The sequence below is a fragment of the Dunckerocampus dactyliophorus genome, chromosome 5 (genome assembly GCF_027744805.1).
Source record: "Dunckerocampus dactyliophorus isolate RoL2022-P2 chromosome 5, RoL_Ddac_1.1, whole genome shotgun sequence".
NCBI lineage: Eukaryota > Metazoa > Chordata > Actinopteri > Syngnathiformes > Syngnathidae > Dunckerocampus > Dunckerocampus dactyliophorus.
Genome location: NC_072823.1, coordinates 27,982,756 through 27,996,740, shown reverse-complemented (window position 1 = coordinate 27,996,740; position 13,985 = coordinate 27,982,756). Strand labels below are relative to the sequence as shown.

The 13,985-nt window shown below is 41.7% G+C and overlaps 1 protein-coding gene across 1 annotated transcript in view; it reads left to right on the top strand.

Annotated features, from left to right (window-relative positions):
* Positions 1–13,985, top strand: part of si:dkey-82f1.1 (DENN domain-containing protein 2A) — a 51,302-nt gene that overhangs the window by 32,248 nt on the left and 5,069 nt on the right. Inside the window, exons 5-17 of the mRNA XM_054777025.1 lie at positions 268–380; positions 453–650; positions 2,371–2,464; positions 2,550–2,600; positions 2,675–2,862; positions 4,671–4,780; positions 8,164–8,233; positions 8,348–8,425; positions 10,453–10,593; positions 10,670–10,818; positions 12,418–12,595; positions 12,680–12,721; positions 12,809–12,914. Coding sequence (XP_054633000.1) covers positions 268–380; positions 453–650; positions 2,371–2,464; positions 2,550–2,600; positions 2,675–2,862; positions 4,671–4,780; positions 8,164–8,233; positions 8,348–8,425; positions 10,453–10,593; positions 10,670–10,818; positions 12,418–12,595; positions 12,680–12,721; positions 12,809–12,914 — 1,518 coding nt within the window. The remainder of the gene's footprint in view (positions 1–267; positions 381–452; positions 651–2,370; positions 2,465–2,549; positions 2,601–2,674; positions 2,863–4,670; positions 4,781–8,163; positions 8,234–8,347; positions 8,426–10,452; positions 10,594–10,669; positions 10,819–12,417; positions 12,596–12,679; positions 12,722–12,808; positions 12,915–13,985) is intronic.

The following is a 13,985-nucleotide window of genomic DNA, read 5'->3' as shown; positions in this document are numbered from 1 at the left end:
GAAAATGAGAAGGAAAATACTATGTCTTTGGCAGCATTAGCGTGAATGCTTGATGCTCTGCGTTGCCACATTGAGCTCAGTAAGCGCGCCACTATGTCTGTTTGCTCTTTGCACATCTGGAGCAGGAATTGTCTGACTGATCATGAAGGACTCGAACCACGGTCCACCGAATGAGAGGCATCGAGCTCGAAACCTGAGCTGTCACCTCCATGTCTAGTGCTACTCTGAAGGCGTTTTGTAATCCAGGTGCCTGTTGTTTTTTTGAAGATCCTCCATGCAAGGAGAATCCCTACGAAGACATAGAGCTGGAGAGAAGTTGCCTTGGTAGCAAATGTGTCCCACCTGCCTCCTCTTCGCCCATCCCTGACACTCCCACCAAGGTATGACACTGGACATCCACACATTTATACGAAGTATCACTGTAATGCATGTCTATTGTCATGTTCCAAAAGCTGTGCTCCAAGCCAGGCTTCTTCAGACAAAACTCAGAGCGACGCAGCTTCAAACTCTTAGAACTACGGAAAACCAACAGGGACGCTGGCGTGTCCTCACCTTCTCGCATCAGTCCCCCGTCCACACCCAGCAGCCCCGACGATACACCGTGCCTCTCTGGAGATCCGTACAACAGGCGGCGGAGGAAAATCCCCAAGGTATTCTTCAGGGAACCTTCCCTAAGCCAGATGCTTAACTAAAGTCTTATTCCATATTACAGTCATCCTCTGATGCATTGTCATGCCTCATCAATGTTTTGTGTCATTATTGACACCTAGTGACCAGAATACTACACATTACTTGCGTTTCAATATTTTTAGACTAATAATAGGCCTTAGTCAACCACAAAACAGTGATCATTTATTAACTCATTCAATACCAAAGACGTATTTGTACGTCTTTTACATTTTTTTGTGCGAGAGACAAATAGAGGTGATGACGCAAGTGCACACTAAATAATGTCACTGTTAGAGCAGTTTTGTGTTGCGTGCAGAAAGTTTTGCATTGTAGGGAAATTTTAACACATGCACACGCACACAGGAGCGCGTGCGCGCGTGCACAGTTTAGTTCCAAATGTGAAAATTGTAAATAGTTCATGGCGTTATATTTGTAAATAAATTGTTATTTTGATGTAAAACAACCCTTTTTTGTCTTGTTTATGTTGTGGTATAGTTGTTTCGATATTTGAGCTGTCACAAAAGCAAAAAATATTTGTGTCAAAGTGAAAGTTATTCTTGAAATCTCACAAAATGCTATTTTTCCCCCTTTTCTTGTTGGGAACTGATATTTTCCTGAAACTGACCTATGTTCTACTGCTGATGTTTATATAGCCATAGAACACAATATTCTGTGTGCCTTGAAAAATCAAACAAAATCGTCTAAAATGCCTGGTACTGAAGGGGTTTGGAATTACTTTAAATAAGTCTCAGAGGTGTAACATTTGAAAGATGTTGTTTTGTGTGTGTATAGCTTTAATGCTAATGTGTGTTTGTCCACCCACAAGAATGTGTGTCTCCAAGAAGCGCTATTGTGTACTTTATCCGCTTTTGTTTACATATACAGTCAAACCTCAGTTTTTGTACATCCCAGTTTTCGTATGATTTTAATATTTTTGCTCAACGTTTGCCTCAGTTTTCACGCACTGTCTTGGTTTTCATACGATATAACCGCTACATTGCGGTTCGAACATCGCTCCCTCACTCTATCGCAGTTTGTCAAAAATTAATTAATAAATACGGCCTATCATTAGTCAAAATATATTGGAATACTGTTGAATTTGATCTCATTTATGATTACTTGGTATCGTGTTCTACATGTAAAACTATAATTGTTTTCTTGAAAAAAACATTTTTGTTAATATATTTGGGTATCTGCAAAGGATTCACTGGATTTAGATTATTTCATAAAAAAAAAAATTGTCTCGGTTTTCATACGATTCGGTTTTCATCTGACCTTCCAGAACAAAGGTTCCACTGTACTGTAACTCTACATTTGCCCAACATAATAGATTCCATGTATGACATACAACATCGTAATATTAAGGAGTGGGACAGGACGACACAAACGTTAGCGTAGCTATGTGAGCTGAAGTGCTAACATTACATTTTAACAGCATCATCATCCTAGGTTAGCCTATTCACCGAAGAAAAAATCATACAAAGAAACTTGCAGCGCCCCCATCTGTAGGTAACTGATTGTTAGTTGGTAGAGCTTTATTTTAAGATGTGTAGCGAAGCCTGTCATTTTATGTTGGAAGTGGAGCAAATAAATGCCTCATAAAATCAGGCTCTAGGGACACATACTACTGTTAGAACATCACTAAAAATCTGTTACAGACCTTGAAGTGTTCTAAAGTTTTTGCTTCTTTCCTCCCTCCAGATGGTGATGAAAATCAATGGCATCTTCGAGGCTCGTCGAGGCAAGAAGCGCATGAAGAAGGTGTCGCAGTCCACCGAGTCCAGCTCAGGGAGAGGTGAGAGATTCACTTGTTGATGTCCAAATGAGATATTGTGTAAAACAATAATCTCTTGTTGTCATGTTGTCTCTTTTGAATACAGTGACGGATGAGAACAGTGAGTCAGAAAGTGACACAGAGGAGAAACTAAAAGGTGGGAGAGCATTTAACTGTCAAATGTAAACAGGACAAGGTCTTTGCATTTAATGTTTTTTTGTTTTCCTTTAGCTCATAGCCAGAGGCTGGTGTCGGTCCAGTCCATGCTGAGGCAGACGGGGCGGTACCGAACCTTGGAGAGAGATCTGATAGAGTTGCAGGAGAGAAAACTCTTTGAGTATTTTATCGTGGTGGCCCTTCACAAGACCAAAGCTGGAGTTCCATACCTGCCTGAAGTCACGCAGCAGTTCCCTCTCAAGGTAAACAAACGTACAGGCACTATTTCAGCCAAGGAGGGGCCTGGAAATGAATAACAGCAGCCTTCAACATGCATCTTGATGCTTCTGATGAGATATACAGTGGTGTTAAGTGTTCCTTCCTGATTTCTTATTTTTTTGCATATTTGTCGCAATTGAATGTGTCAGATCATTAAACTAATTTAAATAACAATGACAACACAAGTGAACACAAAATGCAGTTTTTAAATTAAACTTTTTATTATTGAGGGAGAAAAAAATCCAAACCTGCATGGCTCTGTGTGAAAAAGTGATTGCCCTCCCCCGTACATAATTTAACTGAGATTAATTGAGATCTATCAATCTGGAAAAGGTCATAAAGCCATTTCTGAAGCTTTGGGACTCCAGCGAACCGCAGTGAGAGAAATTATCCACAAATGGCAAAAACACCATTCCCGGAGTGGCCGACCAACCAAAATGACCCCGAGAGCACGGCAATGACTCATACAAGAGTTCACAAAAGACCCCACAACAACATCCAAAGAACTGCAGGCCTCACTTGCCTCAGTTTTCATAACTCAACCATAAGAAAGACACTGGGCAAAAACGGCCTGCATGGCAGAGTTCCAAGACCAAAACCACTGCTGAACAAAAAGAACATTAAGGCTCGTCTCAATTTTGCCAGAAAACATCTTGATGATCCCCAAGACCTTTGGGAAAATACTCTGTGGTCTGATGAGACACAAGTTGAAATTTTTGGAAGATGTGTGTCCCATAACATCTGGCGTAAAAGTAACGCCACATGTCAGAAAAAGAACATCATACCAACAGTAAAATATGGTGGTGGTAGTGTGATGGTCTGGGGCTGTTTTCCTGCTTCAGGACCTGGAAGACTTGCTGTGATAAATGGAACCATGAATTCTCCTGTCTACCAAAAAATCCTGAAGGAGAATGTCCGGCCATCTGTTGGTGACCTCAAACTGTGAAACCAACTTGGGTTCTGCAGCAGGACAATGATCCAAAACACACCAGAAAGTCCACCTCTGGATGGCTGAAGAAAAACAAAATGAAGACTTTGGAGTGGCCTAGTCAAAGTCCTGACCTGAATCCTATTGAGATGCTGTGGCATGACCTTAAAAAGGCGCTTCATGCTGGAAAAGCCTCCAATGTGGCTGAATTACAACAATTCTGCAAAGATGAATGGGCCAAAATTCCTCCACAGCGTGTAAGAGACTCATTGCAAGTTATCACAAACGCTTGATTGCAGTTGTTGCTGCTAAGGGTGGCCCAACCAGTTATTAGGTTTAGGGGGCAATCACTTTTTCACACAGGGACATGTAGCTTTGGATTTTTTTTTCTCCCTTGATAATAAAAAGTTTCATTAAAAAACTGCATTTTGTGTTCAGTTGTGTTGTCATTGACTAATATTTTAATTTGTTTAATGATGTGAAACATTTAAGTGTGACAAACATGCAAAAAAATAAGAAATCAGGAAGGGGGGAATCAATTTTTCACACTATTGCACTTGTGTTAGAATGGATAAGTTTGCAAATATATAATCATAATGTAATGCTCTGGATCCCTGAACAAGTAAAATATTTGGTTTGCACTTCTCTTTGAATAATTCCTGAAATAAACCCCCAAATCTGCTAGTTTATGACACCTGGCAGATATTTGTCCATGGAAGAAAAACTGTACATTTTCCATCCATTCTAACCTTAACCTCTAATTTGCATGACCAGTGAAACCACCTATCAAAAAAAAAAAAAAGATTGCTATTACAAGTTCTCGTCGAGGAAATATAATGATAAGGTTCCTTTTTTTCCATCCAGCTCGAAAGGAACTTCAAGTTCATGCGGGAGACAGAGGACCAGCTGAAGGTCATCCCTCAGTTCTGTTTCCCCGACGCCAAAGACTGGGCGCCTGTCGACAACTTCCCCAGGTTGGTGTCACTGTGTCAGGTGTGCAGTAACAACAGGGAGTGTTTCCCAGCTTACTAATAGGAGAAGAAGATGAACATGAAAAATAGAAGTGGAGCTGAAAAGATGGCAAATGCTGACAGGACGGGGATGATGGATTTAGAAGCTCATACCTGCATGGTTTAGTGCAGGGGTGGACAAACTTTTTTATTGGGTTAAAAAATTACTTACTCCCAGTGCAACAAAATGGCACAGTACATCCACAGCAAGTTAACGCATCACATAAATCAACTACTACTACTACATGGGAAATAAACAACAACTCAGCGCTAAACATAACATGTAACTTAAACTGTTATTTGCAAGTGCCCGCAAAGCATGCTCGGTAGTCCAACAGCACAACATTGTATATCAGGAGTATGTGAACGTCCCTCCTTGTTTACTTCCCTAACGACATCCTCAGCATGTTTCGCAATCAAGCAAAAGTGCGATAAACACAGTGACATGTTGGGAGAAAAAGCACAACAAGCTACCCAGCATGCCTTGCAGTGGGAATATATGGTTGTCATTTTGGCATGGGTGTTGCGCATAGATGTAACATGTTGGAATGTTACATGTTGCGTTGTTTGGATCGCTTTTTTGGACAATAGCCCGCTGGCCACAGTTTGCCCGCACCTGATTTAATGTGTCTTGTTGCTGCGAGGATGGCTAATAATTAACTCCAAGTAAATACTGCAGAGGTGAGGAGTGGGGTGGGGTCAACCATCTACATACATACCAGCAGGTCATTTAGATACCTTCACATTTGTTGTTAGGTAGTCCAAAAAATGTAAATAAAAAATGATTCAATATTAATAAATGGAACATTTTTGTAGTTAGAGAATAGAAAACCTGTTTGACTTTCTATATACAATCATTACCATTATTAGAGCCCTATAGACATGAAATAACACCCCTATAGTCACCTTTACACTCATATTATTCTTTGTTTACACCACATTGCTCAACTGTAATGCACAGGCTACAGGATCACTGCAGTGACAAAAGACACGACCATGTCTTTAACCAGTAGCACGCCAGCAAGCTAACTAGTTAGCTTCCAATTTATTAACTATTCTAAACTTAAGAAAGGGTATGAAACGGACTGTGGAAGAAGGATAAAGAAGCCAATGCCGTACCACTTCCACACTGAATGGGAGGAGAACTTTTTTTCACTCTATAATGTCGGACATGCCATGGCAGTGTGACGCTAATCTAATGTCATGTCTCAATAACGGAACATTACTGACGCCTAGCGGCCAGCATACTTCATATACTGTGTCTTTCTTTCAATATTTTTTTTACTAAAAATAGACCATAGTTAACCACCAAACAGCGGTCATTTGTTAATTCATACATTTTTGAAAAAACGCGATAGAGCGTGGAAGCGATAATCGAACCACAATATTGCGAGGGACCACTGTATACATAAAGTAAGGACGCGATTTTAATATAGTTACCAGATTTCACAAAAAGCTTCTAAAACATACTTTTAAAGAGCACCCATTTAAAAAAAATAAAGGTTAAAATACAGGAAATGTACTATTTCACTATTTCAGGGAGCTAGGGCAAGGGAAAATACGGGAGTTATCCGAGGTAAAAAAAAGGATTGGCAGGTATGAAGCATGACAGAAATGCTGAAAGATGACGGAACAAAGCGCAAGTTAGCCAGGCTACCAGGAAGTTACCCAGGCTTTCAGGGGCAACAGTAATCAAGGCTATCCGTCTTTAAAGACATGAGCGGGATGCCCAGAAAAAAGTTGGCAAATGAAAAGATGCATTTGTCTTTGTGTTTTTACACTTGGTTGCTCTGTACCAGTGGTTCCCAAACTTTTTACAGTGGCGTACCTCTTCAAACATTTGACCTGAAGCCATTTACCTCCTGCTCCTGCACCCTTAAAAAACATAATTTGTTCATTTGATGCACACAGAGCAATAAACAACTTAATGCTCCGTCTACTTTCTGCTGCGTTCTAGTGATGTGCAGCTCTTCATGCTCTAAAATTGATTCTTAAATCAAAATATTAATACTTTTGAATTGATACTTCAATCATTTATGATAATGTTTGCCTGGAAGGTGTTTGTCGAAACAATGACCGATGGTAAACGGAGCCATACTGTATGTGAATTGTAAATAAAGTTTTCAGCGAGTACGTTTACAGCAGTCAAATAACCCTATCATAACCGGAAAATTAGCAATAACCCGGTTGCGCACGGCCATGTGAACACCAATAACCCTTTTGAAAACCGGAATATGCTCATATTCTGTTTTTTAAAAACCTGAATATTTCCCATGGGTTACACCTTTTCTAACCCCAAAATTGTGTCAGGTAAACGCCTATCGGGATATCCCGGTCGAAAGGAACATTAATTTGTGTCCTGCACATGTTCTATTCGAACAGAATCTTGTGTCTTTGGCAGGAACTACTTGTAAACATGGCGACACACAAAGCCCCACAATTTTGGAGCAAGGGGAAAACAAGCCACCTCGTTAGTGTGGTGAGGGACAGGAACATGATGTCTTTTATTGATGGTAGAAAGTACCGCGATAGCGAAATCTATCAGAAGGTGAGCGAGAAGTTACGCGAAGCAGGGTTTGTACGAACGCATCTTCAAAAGTGTTCGGGGGGCTGTGGTGGATGTAGGGTGTATGTGGATGGCACAGCTCTGGCTCTATTTCCTAGTTCTTCACGTTCTCACCTTCCAATAATGAAGAAAGTGAGACAGAATAGTGTTCAGTACTGGTGGTGGGTCAGTACCAGCACCAAGGCGTTCATTAGCCGCTGTGCCGGTGTTGTTGTTTTTGGATACAGCAAGATTGCATCATGACGCTTTCCGTCCGGTGAGACATCGTCCGTTTTTTTTCACATCACACATGTAAACGGGTTATTCCGAATTTTTCGGAAAACGGAAAATTGACCTTAACCCGAATATTTTCTGCATGTAAACGTAGCCATTCTTATTCTCATTTCATTTCTACTACATTACACTCTTCTGCACTCTGTGTGTATGCCCCGCCACCACCCACCGAGACAAAGCGACTATATGACTGACAAAAGGGCTCACTCTGTTCATGCCATTGTTCTGTTGAACAAATGCCCCATAGTGCTGAAACCAATGCACAGAGTGAACTCTCTTCCTGCCTGTATGGAGGCGGGAAACGAGGAAAAACGTGGCACATGGCAATGTATTGAGACCGGCAAAATGATCAAGTTCATTTTCATTTTGTTTGGATGATTGTGTTTACACTTGAAACAAACTGACACCAGCGTTCCCTATAACCGAGCGGCGTGTGTACGCACCGTAAAGGTCAATGCATCCATGTCAGTGTAGCACCAAAGCATTAAGTTACTGTCTATCCCTCCAGTGAGACATTTTCATTTGTGCTGACCGGTGAGGACGGAAGTCGGAGATTCGGCTACTGCAGACGGTTACTGGTAAGTTAGCAATATCAAAGATTTTTTTCTCTTGTGTGCACTATTGCTGTCATCATGTGACACTTGTGGTTTTACTCTATCGCTCTTTCTCCTTCTGTCTCTGGTTGTCCACAGCCCAGCGGTAAAGGCCGGAGGCTCCCAGAGGTCTACTGCATCGTCAGTCGCTTGGGCTGCTTTGACCTCTTCTCCAAGGTAGAGAAAATGCTTTAAATCCAACCCTACGCTGCACATGTACTGATTCCACTAAAAGCATTACCAAGCTCTGTGGCCGCAGGGCCACTCCCACTCCTTGTGCGGTCTTGTTCCCTGCAAGAATACTCTGAGCCTTCTTTGTAGGACTTGTATGTGTGTGTGTGTGTGTGTGTGTGTGCAGCTGATGTGGTTACTGCAGTGGAAACTAAGATTTACAGGCATTTCCACCTGTAAATGCCTGTTTACGCACACGATTGCTTAAGAGGGACATAAATTGGCTGGCAATTATGCCCTTTAAAGCCCTAAAGTGGCCATGTCCTTTTGAGCTATTGTCAGTCGATTCTATTTTAGTGCTTTGATCAAGAAAACCTCTTTCTAATGTGACAGAAATGACCTAGTGTTGACTTTTATCAGTCATCAAGTACATCAAGTATTAATGTTGTTGAGACACAGATTTTGATACAGCCAATAAGAGAGCTTTATTTAGCCTTGTTGCTCATTATTGTGCTTGCTTTATGCAGTAGTGCATCGTATTATATTTATGTTGTATATTTTGTATTTTATGTATTATGACAGGGCTAAAGAATTAATAATACACATACATTAAACATAGCTCCAATAACCGATAATTTTTTTTTACCTGTACTGTGTGGGTGAACCAATCAAGCACTCCTTTTATCTTCCGACATTAAAGGCCTGTCGTAACATCCCACTTGCAAACAAACATTCACTTTAAAAGGAAAACATTTCGTATGTTAGTTGTACCAAATGCTCCCTAATAAGGGGGAAAAAACCCATCGAGCACATGAAAAACTTATCAGCCACCTGAAGTGCCAGTTTCATATACCCGAATATAGTGCACTTTGCTGGGCCACAGCAGGTGGCTCCCTCCACTCTACACGCTGGTTCTCCTGGTAGTAGTGATGTGGTAGTGGTAATGTCATACTTGATTAGGACAAATCAACAGGTACAGTTGGTCAAATCCAAATTTGTTCAAGTCCTTTTTACCGCCGGGTGTGCACAAACTATAGTTAAATCTCAAATTTAAAAAAATAAATTGAAAATAGTTATCTGTACAAAAAATCCAAAGCTACATGGCCCTGTGTGGAAAAGTGATTGCCCCCTAAACCTAATAACTGGATGGGCCACCCTTAGCAGCAACAACTGCAATCAAGCGTTTGTGATAACTTGCAATGAGTCTCTTACACGCTGTGGAGGAATTTTGCCCACTCATCTTTGCAGAATTGTTGTCATTCAGCCACATTGGAGGGTTTTCCAGCATGAAGCACCTTTTTAAGGTCATGCCACAGCATCTCAATAGGATTCAGGTCAGGACTTTGACTAGGCCACTCCAAAGTCTTCATTTTGTTTTTCTTCAGCCATTCAGAGGTGGACTTGCTGGTGTGTTTTGGATCATTGTCCTGCTGCAGAACCCAAGTTGGTTTCAGCTTGAGGTCACCAACAGATGGCCGGACATTCTCCTTCAAGGGTTTTTTGGTAGACAGCAGAATTCATGGTTCCATTTATCACAGCAAGTCTTCCAGGTCCTGAAGCAGCAAAACAGCCCCAGACCATCACACTACCACCACCATATTTTACTGTTGGTATGATGTTCCTTTTCTGAAATACGGCGTTACTTTTATACCAGATGTAATGGGACACACACCTTCCAAAATGTTTTTGGGCTTTTTAACAGATTTTTTTAGAATGTGTTAGGATGTATTTTGGTCTTTTTTTGAGAACTGAGAGATCTTAAACCCAGGGCTGAAAAAATCTTAAGGGTTTTTTAACATGGTATTCAAGTGTAAAAATAAGTTAAGCACTCTATAAAACCTGATCTAAGCTTTATAGAAAAAAATTCCAAACATTACTGATAATTTGAGTGGAAATCTTAATCGTAAAACTTCAGGGCCATAAAACTCTTACACTCTTTCTGTTGATCAGCTGGGATAGACTCCAGCTGTGTGGTGTTCATGAAGAAGATAAGCAGTATGGAAAATGAGTGCATGTTGCTTGCATCTTCTCAGATCCTGGACGAGGTGGAAAAGAGACGCGCTATCTCCCCTGCCCTGGTACAGCCCTTCATGAGAGGCATCATGGAAGCTCCATTTCCCGCTCCGGGGAGAACCATCACTGTCAAAAACTTCCTACCCGGCTCAGGAACAGAGGTAAGGACACGTGTCCTATCTGAAGTACTTCAGATAGCCAGGTAGTTTTGCTGATTCATTGATCGTCCTGCTACAGGTGATCGAGCTGTGCCGGCCGTCCGATTCCCGCCTAGAACATGTGGATTTTGAGTGTCTCTTCTCTTCGCTGAGTCTCCGCCTCCTCCTGCGAGTGTTTGCCTCCCTGCTTCTAGAGCGCAGGGTCATCTTCACCGCTGACAAACTCAGGTTGGTCTCCCTCTTATCCATTCAGATTAGTTGCGGCCTTTTTAAGAGCGACTGACTCGTATTGAACAAAAGCGAAAAAGTGCGAGCGGAAGGAATGCTGCGGTGTTATACGGTTGCCTTCGGAACCATCGCTTCTTCTTTGGAAAGCCGTCATCGAGTACAGTCGGGCTTTGGAGCGAACACATGATGCTAAAACTTTAATCGCACCTGATTCAGCTTCAGTCGCAGCAGACATTTGAAATCAGGATTATATATATAAAAAAAAAACATGGGCCCATGTAATAAAAACAGAGGTATTATAATATCAAATTTGTGGAAATTTGGGGTCATCAATCCGTTGTCTTAATGAATAAAACTCGATTAGATGAAGTTAGTAACATTCCACTCACGCTAGCAATGCATTTTGTTAGTAAAGACAGTTGAAGAGTGCAGTGCGATTTACCGCCAGCTTGTGGTAGAAATCAGTATTGCACTACTACTCCTTCGACATAAACAGCTTCTTTTTTTTTTTTTTTTTTACATTTTTCAACCTCTATCATTGCAATACTCGACAGATATACTCAACAAAATTATCATACTAGATTATAAGCCATTTTTGTAAAACTTTCCTCACATTTAAAATACCACACCCATACAACACTTCTCCACCAATGACACGCGATGCAATGACAGTCATCGATACTCCAAAAAAACGTCAGAAAACACCAGCAGGTCGTTCCATTAAGCCGGTGGTTTCCAAAGTGCGGCTCGGAGACCATTTCCAACCCGCAGCTGTTTGTTTTTTGTGGCCCGCGAAACATTCTAAATATATAATTTCACAAGAAGACTAAAAAAATAAAAACAACAGCAGCAAAGATAGAAAAATCAGCAGTAATTTTACAACAATAAAGTAAAAAATATTAAGATAGAAGAGTTGTAATCTAACGGGAAAAAAGTAATAATTAAAATTATGAGGAAAATATAACGTCATATAACGTCAGTAGCATGAAGTTGAACTACTAAAGAAAAAGACGTTTTAAAAAAAAAAAAAAAAAGCTGTAGTATTGTGAGAAACAAGCAAAACAATAGAAGGATAACGTTGTTCAAACTTAGGTTGCGGAAAAGTTCTAATGTTCCGAGAATAAAGCAAAAATATGATGGCAATAAAGTCAGAATTACAAGAAGAAAATTTACAGGAAGAAAATTTAAAAAGTTGGAAAAAAAACAACAGAGGAAATGAAAAGCACAGCTGCAATTTTAAAAATATAAAGTCAAAGTATTAACAGAAAAAGTCGCATTGTAAAAAGAAAAAAAGTTGCAATTTTACAAGAATAAACTGAAAATTATGAAGTAAAAATAATGCCATTTTAGTAGCGTGGCGTTGAAATACTAAAGAAAATATATGTTACTTTTTAAAAGTCGTAATATGAGAAACAAACTGAGCAAAGTATGTTTGGAAAATTAGGTTGGGGATACTATTTTGGGAATGAAGTCAGAATATTATGAGAACATTTAGGAAGATTATTTAAGAAGAAAGTAGAAATATATAATCTATAATGTAAAAAATGTTGGTTTATACCAACAATCGTGTTTGTGACGTGTTGTTGCATGTCTTGGCAGCACCTTGTCGCAGTGTTGTCACGCCGTGGTGGCGCTCCTCTACCCGTTCACCTGGCAGCACACGTACATCCCCGTGCTCCCGCCCTCCATGCTGGATATCGTCTGCACCCCGACCCCCTTCATTGTGGGACTCCTCTCCAGCTCGCTGCCTCGACTGAAAGAGCTGCCGATAGAAGAAGTAAGAACAAAGAAGGTTATTTGTGTGGCCGCCAACACAAGAATAACGGGAAGTGACGTCACGCGTCTGTTGGGTCTCCCGCAGGTCCTGGTGGTCGACCTCGGCAACAGCCGCTTCCTCCGGCAGGTAGAGACAATGCGTCCATAGCTGTGTGATGTTTTCATGGGCCGCACACGACAAGCGGCAGACTTTAAGCATGTTTGTCTCCTGCAGCTGGACGACGAGGACTCCATTCTCCCTCACAAGCTGCAGGCAGCTGTGGAACATGTGCTGGAGAAGAGGAGGGAGCTGGCTGGTGAGAAAGGAGACCTACCCAATGGTGAGCGACGCAACAGCAGGCATGTTCAAGATCGGGGCAAATCTGGACCATGAATTCACATCACAACGGCCCAGCAGAGCTCTCCTGTCACAAAGAGGAACTTTGAATAGAGTTTTTGCACCAGGGACTTCAAAAACAGCAGCACGCTCCTGTTAGACAATTTTTGACATGCATTTTTGGAGTAGGTCATCAATTATGTAGAGGATCTTTGACTAGACTTTTTGCAAGATGGTCTTAAAAAACAGATTTGGAAGAGTTGGTAGGGTGAGGAGCTCGGTCATCCGGGAGGAGCTCAGAGTAGAGCTGCTGCTCCTTCACATCGAGAGGAGCCAGTTGAGGTGGCTCGGGCATCTAGTCCGGATGCCTCCCGGACGCCTCCCTAGTGAGGTGTTCTGGGCATGCCCAGGCGGGAGAAGGCAGGGGCAGACCTAGGAGACGCTGGAGAGATTCTGTCTCACAGCTGGCCTGGGAACGCCTTGGTGTGAGGTGGTCGGAGACCGGGACCTCTGGGCTTCCCTACTGAGACTGCTGCCCCAGTGACCCGGACCCGGATAAGCGGAGGAAAATAGATGGATGGATGGGTCTTAAAAAGAGCTGCATGCTCTTGTCATGTAAAAGATCTTTGATTAGTGATGTTCCAGGCGGTCCTTTAAAATCATTTGAACGCTCCGTCACATCGAGGATCTCTGACTAGCATTTTTTTGCAGTAGGTCCTCAAAAACAGGTGTCGTTCCGGTCGGCCCTTAAAGGGATAGTTGGGATGTTTTGACATGAAGTTGTATGACACCCCCAACAGCAGTGGACTATATCAACAGTGACTTACCCCCCATTTGGTCCCACGAGTCCAGTTCTGGTCGGATTTCCGTGACGAGGAACGTAGTTCTGCTTAGTTGCTGGGTCATTTAAGTAAAGAGTTTGGCTTCTCAAAACAATATGCGTTCAAAGGAGTCATACTGTATATTTGCGTCATAAAAATGCCTCCTTAAAAAAATCAGACCTCAGAAATCGCTCTGCGTTATATTTGTCTCCCGCCGTGCCCCTCTCCATTCGTGTGTATGTGGTGAAGGCGCT